Here is a 7,379-nt window from a genome sequence, read left to right as displayed (position 1 = left end):
TTAGTGTAAAAACTGCCATATCCCCTCCCCTAAATCCTCAGTCTTCTCTCTCCTGTTCTTTTGTCTTATACCTTAGAAAAGAATTAAAATAACTCTATCCAATCAACCAAGTAGTCCTATGACAGATACAAAGTTCAAAGTCAAAGGCAACTTTTAAACATGTTCTAGGTACACTAGGTTATGGCTGCCTTAACTAGGTAATGTTTAGATCAAATTTCTTCTCAGATAGCACTTTTGGTGTTAGAAAGTGCTGAAGTAAATATCCAGGAGTATAATATGTCTGTATGGCACTCTTTTCCAATTGAAAATATTTTATAGTGAACAACAAAACTAAACATGACAAACGCATCCTAATTGCAGTATCCACTCCATTAGGATTCCCCTAGCAAGGTTTCTCCTGGCAATTTTGCATATATATAGGAATCAGTCTTGGAGGGTAATGGAGGTGTAATAGTACTATTTATATTTTTGCTCAGCTGTATCAGAACTGAACAGATGTGTGCCCAATGGTACAGGTATTCGATGACAATATTACCGAAATTCCACACTTCGATTCGGGAGTGATCTGCACCAAGAAAAAAAAAAAAAAGAGGGATAGTTTTGTTATTATGTTATATATCTTATCATTATTAAAATATTTCAATGTTCTGATTAAATTTTCTCAGATATATTTTCAGTCAAAAACATAGCAAGTTCTTATTTAAGTGTGTAATTGCAGGGAAATAGATAAGTTTTGGTATATTCATGTAATGGGATACACTCAAAAACTCAAAACCAAACTCACTGCTGTCGAGTCGACTTGGACTCATAGTGGCCTCTATGGCTGTAAATCTTTATGGAAGGAGACTGCCTTATCTTTCTCCCATGAAGCAGCGGGTGGGTTTGAACCGCTTACCTTTTGGGCTAGCTGCCAAATGCTTTAACCATAGCACCACCAGAATCCCTTTTAATGGAATAGAGCTACATATATCACTATGGATGAGTCTCAAAAATACATTGTTGAACACAAAAATTAAGTTGTAGAATAATACAAATACAATTGAAAAAGTTTAAAAACCTAAAAAATATCATTTATGGATTCATTGTTGTTGTTAGGTGCCATCAAGTCATCTCCTACTCACAGTGACCTTATTTACAAGAAACGAAACACTTCCTGGTCTAGTGCCAGCCTCACAACCCCTACTACATCTGAGCCCATTGCTGCAGCTGCCGTGTCAATCCATCTTGTTGAGGGCCTTCCCCTCTTTTGCTAATCCTCCACTTGACCAAGCATGGCATCCATCTCCAGAGAAGGGTCCCTTCTGACAATATGACTAAAGTAGGTGAGGCGATGTCTGGTCATCCTCACTTCCAAGGAGCATTCCAGCTGCACTTCTTCCAGGACAGATTGTTAGTTCTTTTAGCAGTCCACAGTACTTTCAGCATTCTTTGCTAACACAACTCAAAAGCATCAACTCTTCTTCAGTCTTCCTTATTCATTGTCCAGCTCTCACGTACATATGTGGTGATTGAAAATACCATGGCTTGGGTTAGGTGCACCTTAGTCTTCAAGGAGATATCTTTGCTCTTCAGTGCTTGAAAGAGGTCTTTTGCAACAGATTTTCCCAGTGCGATACATCTTTTGATGTCTTAACTGATGATTCCATTGGTGTTGATGGTAAAACCAAGTAATATGAACTCTTGACAACTTCAATCTTTTCTCCATCTACTGTGATGCTGCTTATTGGTCCAGTTGTGAGGATTTTTGTTTTCTTTATATTGAGGTGTAATCCATACTGTAGATTCTAGTCTTTAATCTTCATCAGTAACTGCTCTAAGCCATCCTCACTTTCAGCAAGCAAGATTGTGTTGTCTGCATATCACAGGTTGTTAATAAGCCTTCCTCCAATCCTGATGCCACGTTCTTATTCATATAGTCCAGCTTCTCGGATTATTTGCTCAGCATACAGATTGAATAAGTATGGTGAAAGGATACAATCCTGGCGCACTCCCTTCCTGATTTTCAACTGTGCAGTATCCCCTTGTTTGGTTCGAATGACAGCCTCCTGGTCTGTATACAGGTTCCTTATGAGTACAATTAAGTGTTCTAGAATTCCCATTCTTCTCAATGTTATTCAGAATTTGTTATGATCCACACAATTGAATGCCTTTTCATAGTCAATAAAACACAAGTAAACATCTTTCTGAAATTCTTTACTTTGAGCCAAAATCCGTCTGACATCAGCTATGATGTCCCTCGCTCCAAGTCCCCTTCTGAATCCAGCTTGCATTTCTGGAAGTTCTCTGTCAATATACTGCTGCAACTGTTTTTGAATTATCTTCAGTAAGATTTTACTTGCATGTGATATCAATGATATTGTTAGATAATTTCCACATACTGTGGGATCACATTTCTTTGGAATGGGTACAAATATGGATCTCTTCCAGTCAGTTGGCCAGCTAACTGTCTTCCAAATCTCTTGGCATAGCCAAGAGTGCCTCCAGTGTGGCATCTGTTTGTTGAAACATCTCAACGGGTATTCCATCAATTCCCGGAGCCTAGTTTTTTGCCAATTCCTCTAGTGCAGCTTTGACATCTTCCTTCAATACCATTGGTTCTTGATCATATGCCACCTCCTGAAATGGATGATCATCTACCAATTCTTTTTATTATAGTGACTCTGTGTATCCTATCCATTTTCTTTTGATGTTTCCTGCATCATTCAACATATCGCCCATGGAATCTTTCAGTATTGCAACTCGAGGCTTAAATTTTTCTTGAGTTCTTTCAGCATGGGAAGTGCTGAGCATGTTCTTCCCTTTTGGTTTTGTAACTCCAGCTCTTTGCACATTTCATTATAATAACTTTTTCTTTTTGAGCTGCTCTTTGAAATCTTCTGTTCAGCTCTTTTATCCTGTCAATTCTTCCATTTGCTTTAGTTGCTCTCCATTCAAGGGCAAGTTTTAGAGTCTCTTCTGTCATCCATTTTGGTCTTTTCTTCCTTTCCTGTCTTTTTAATGACCTTTTGATTCCTTCATGGATGATGTTCTTGATGTTATCCCACAGTTTCTCTGGTTTTTGGCCATTGGTGTTCAATGCATCCAATCTATTCTTTAGATGGTCTCTAAATTTCAGAGGGATATAATCAAGGTCATATTTTGGCTCTTGTGGACTTCTTTTAATCATCTTCAGCTTCAACTTGAACTTGTACATGAGCAGTTAATGGTCTGTTCCACAATCAGTTCCTGGTCTTGTTTTGGCTGAAGATACTGAGCTTCTCTATTGCCTCTTGCCACAGATGTATTCAATCTGATTCCTGTGTACTCCGTCTGGTGAAGTCCACATGTATAGCCATCATTTGTGTTGTTGAAAAAAGGTATTTGCAATGAATAAGTTGTTGGTCTTGCAAAATTCTATTGTACGATCTTCAGTGTCATTTCCATCACCAAGACCATATTTTCCAACTACCAGTGGTTCTTCTTTGTTTCCAACTTTTGCATTCCAGTCACCAGTGATAATTAACACATCCTGATTGCATGTTTGGTCAATTTCAGACTACAGAAGTTGGTAAAAATCTTCAATTTCCTAATTTTTTGGCTTTGGTGGTTGGTGCCTTAATATGGTCTTTCTCAATATGGAGTCATAAGCATGTAGTAAAAGTAAAGTAAAATATCATGCATGAAACTGACAAACATCAAATTTATAATAGTATTCTCTCTAGGAAGGGAGGAAAGAGAATGGGATTGGCAGGGTAGAAAGCCTCAACTGTTCCTATAATGTTTTATTTATTTATTTAAAAAATGGTTTGAATATGGCATAATGTTAAGATTAGATATAGAATATAGGTTGGTAATGACTACACAAGTGTTAATCTCTATACATCTATATTTGAAATATTCCCTAATTAAAAAATATTTTAAAATACACAACCACATCATTGTACATTTAGTTTGTTAAACAGCAAACTGTTAAGTTGTCATTGGTAAAAGTTATTTTTTCCCAGGAGTCAATGACTAAATAATGTTAAGATAAAATTACATACTTTAGAGTTGGACCAATCTGGGTTTTAATCTTGGCTCTATCCCAACTGGTTTTGTGATCTTGAACAAGACACTTAATCACTGAGCCTCAGAGTTGTTATGAGGATTAATAAGAAAAGATATGCAAAGATCTGTCACAGAGTAGATGCTCAAAAGATACAAATTACGTCCTTTTTTTCAGGGGCTCCCTCCTCCAGGTCTATGTTTTATTCATTTTTGTTACTCCCACTGTCTAACACAGTCCCTAGACCAATAAATTATTACTGATTTGAATGAAATGAACATTAAATTATAATTGAATAAGAAGTTAAAGTATCAAAAGGCTTCCATATAATAGCTCAGTAACAATAATGACAATTATGTCACTCATGGATATCTATTAGAATTACTCCTGTCTACAAAACAGAATAAGGAGCTCTGGTGGTGCGGTGCCTAAGGCATTTGACTGCTAATCAGAAGGTTGGTGGTTCAAACTCACCAGCCACTCCAATGAAGGAAGACTGGGCAATCTACTTCCGTAAAGATTTACCACCTCAGAAACCCAGTGGGGTTGCTGTGAGTCGGAATTGACTCGATAGCAGTGGGTTTGGTTTTCTGTTTACAAAACAAAATACAGGCACTTCTTATTTTACTGTGTTTTGTAGATAACTGCATTTTTTTCCACAAATTGAACGTTTGCAGCAACCTGTATCTAGTAAGTCTATCAGTGCCATTTTTTCAACAGCATTTTTCAACTTCCTGTCTGTCACATTTTGGTAATTCTCCCAATATTTCAAACTTTCCTATAATGCTATTGCATACTTAACAGACAACACTATACTGTAAACATAACTTTTATATGCACTAGAAAACTGAAGGAACTCTGGTAGCATAACTGCCTAAGGCATTTGACTACTAATCAGAAGGCTGGTGGTTCAAACCCACCAGCCACTCCTCAGAAGGAAGACTGGGCAATGTATTTCCATAGACACCACCTCAGAAACCCAAGGAGGGGTTGCTGTGAGTTGAGATTCACAGCCTTGCAAACCCAATGGGGTTTGCTATGAGTCAGAATTGACTGGATGGCAGTGGGTTTTGATTTTGGGGTCTTCCAGCAACAGGAAGGAACAGGGTTTTCTGAACTAGGTTTAGCCTTCCTATGGTTTTGCAGGTATTATTACAGCAAAAGGTATAATATGGAATAGGGAAGTCATAGAAAATACTCATAAGTCTCAATTTTTATATGAGGCTGACTTCAAAAGGTGAGTACAATTAATTTTCTAAAATTCTCTCTCTTTTGACACACACACACATGCACTGTCTTTTCTCATTCAATTGTAAGTGTTCAATGCTGAATTTAAACAACATTAAACTATGGAATAATTAAATTAGGTTTTTCAAATACTGAAAGTCTTTCCAGATTATAGGTCAGGAACATTAGTGACAATTATGAATTAAAACAAAAACAGATGGCGGGAATGAGAGCCATTAACATTAACAATACCACTTCATCTCATTTTATGGGCTATACTAAACTAGTCAACATACATACTTAAAACATTGAGGGGAAATTTATTATAATTGATCCCTCTTTGTATTAATTAACTTCCTAGAACCTTTATAAAATAAATGCTACAGGTTCCCAAAGATTACTTTGTCTTTAATATTGTTCCAACATTATGAATCTAAATTAAAGTTCACCCTAGGACACTCCTAAAACCAGTCCTAACTAATTTTCTGAGATGTAATAGCTCTGTTACTCCTCACAGCTTTTATTCTGCCGTGCTCAACCCCCATTAAGAGCTCTCTGTTCCATTGACGCCTGCCACTGTGTTCTTATCTAAATGTCCAAAGGAACAGACATCTATCTGCAGCCTCTATTAAACACGTCTGCCATCTCTAAAGAGCTGTGGTAGTGTAGTGCCCAAAGCATTTGACTGCTAACCAGCAGGCAGGCAGTTCAAACCCACCAGCCACTCTGCGGAAGGAAGACTGGGCAATCTACTTCCCTAAAGATTTACCCCCTGGGAAACCCAAAGGGGGTCTCTATGTGTCCAATCTACTCGATGGCAGTGAGTTTGTTTGTTTGTTTTTCCCCCTGCCATCTCTACGGTGATTAAAGGACGTGTGTGCGAGCGTGTGTGTGTGTGTGTGTGTGTGTGTGTGTGTGTGTGTCTGTCTGTCTGTCTGTCTATCTCCGAGGTAGCCTTCTTTGGCCAGCCCCTGTTTCTTATTTCCTGTCTTACTGTTACCGGGGACAGGAGCTCCGAACCTGTCTGTGCGGTTTTTTCTGTTTCCCTGCCTTTCCCAACAAGAGACTGAATTAACTGTAACGATTCTTTCAATGAAAGCACCTGGCGCTGTTTCGTTTCCCAATTAACTGTTGAGCGCTATTGCCCCCTTGCGGTGGAGAAATGCTAGATTTTTGTAACTTGGCGGACGACAGAGCCAGTCACACAGACTTTCAAGACTACTTCTATTTCTTTTCTAATCATAAAAGATAATGCTCTTTTGATTTGCTATGCCAAAGGCTATAATAAGTTATCCGAACACATTTAAGCTATGAAGAATTGCTGATTTAACCACTAAATCTGTTAAGCCCTCTGCCATCAAATCGATTCGGACTCATAATGACCCTGCAGGAGCAGAACTGCCGTAGGGTTTCCAGGGCTGTAAAGCTTTACGAAGCAGACTGCCACATCTTTCTCCAACACCAACCTTTCTGTTAGCAGCTGAGTGCTTAGCCACTGCGTCACCAGGGCTCCTTGTATCCATGGATGTATTTATTCAGAAACGTTTTTATTATGACATTTTATAGGTTCTAATTTAATCAAACTTTTAATCACACAGGAAATTCACTATCCTGGAAACACTGGATTATTATTCAATATTTCTAAATTAAAAACTCTAAATTAAAACTCCATTCATGGATCTCTGTTTTAACACTGGATTAATTAAATCATTTGCGGATTACAGACATCAGTAAAAATGGGCAAAACAATTCAGAATGTTCCTGTCCTTCGTCATTAGTTCTTTTACTGCCACATATTGCTATGAGTTGGATACAACTGGATGGCAGTGAGTGAGACTGCCACATAGAGTGAGAATCCATGCAACGTTATATAGTTAAAAGTGTGTATATGCAGCCACCTACCCAGAGGGAGCAAGTAGTTGAACCTGTGGGCTCGGGACCATAGTCTCAGAGGACATCAAGCTCAGTTGGCATAACATACTACACAAAACATTGTTCCATCTCCTACTTTGGCAAGTAGTGACTGGGATCTGAAAAGCTTGCAAGCAGTCGTCTAGATGCAGTGATGCTCCTCATCCAGAGCAAAGAAGAATGAAGAAAACCAAAGATTCATGGAAACAATTAGTCC

The 7,379-nt window shown here is 38.2% G+C and overlaps 1 protein-coding gene across 1 annotated transcript in view; it reads right to left on the bottom strand.

Moving 5' to 3' along the window:
* Window positions 1-371: 371 nt before the first annotated feature.
* The window catches only part of EFCAB5 (EF-hand calcium binding domain 5), a 177,094-nt gene continuing 170,086 nt past the window's right edge, over window positions 372-7,379 (bottom strand). Inside the window, exon 24 of the mRNA XM_042780486.1 lies at window positions 372-565. Coding sequence (XP_042636420.1) covers window positions 372-565 — 194 coding nt within the window. The remainder of the gene's footprint in view (window positions 566-7,379) is intronic.

This window comes from Orycteropus afer, unplaced genomic scaffold (genome assembly GCF_000298275.1).
Source record: "Orycteropus afer afer isolate SDZICR_OR568_19922 unplaced genomic scaffold, OryAfe1.0 scaffold00042, whole genome shotgun sequence".
NCBI classification, from domain to species: Eukaryota; Metazoa; Chordata; class Mammalia; order Tubulidentata; family Orycteropodidae; genus Orycteropus; species Orycteropus afer.
This window is presented reverse-complemented; position numbering and strand designations above follow the sequence as displayed.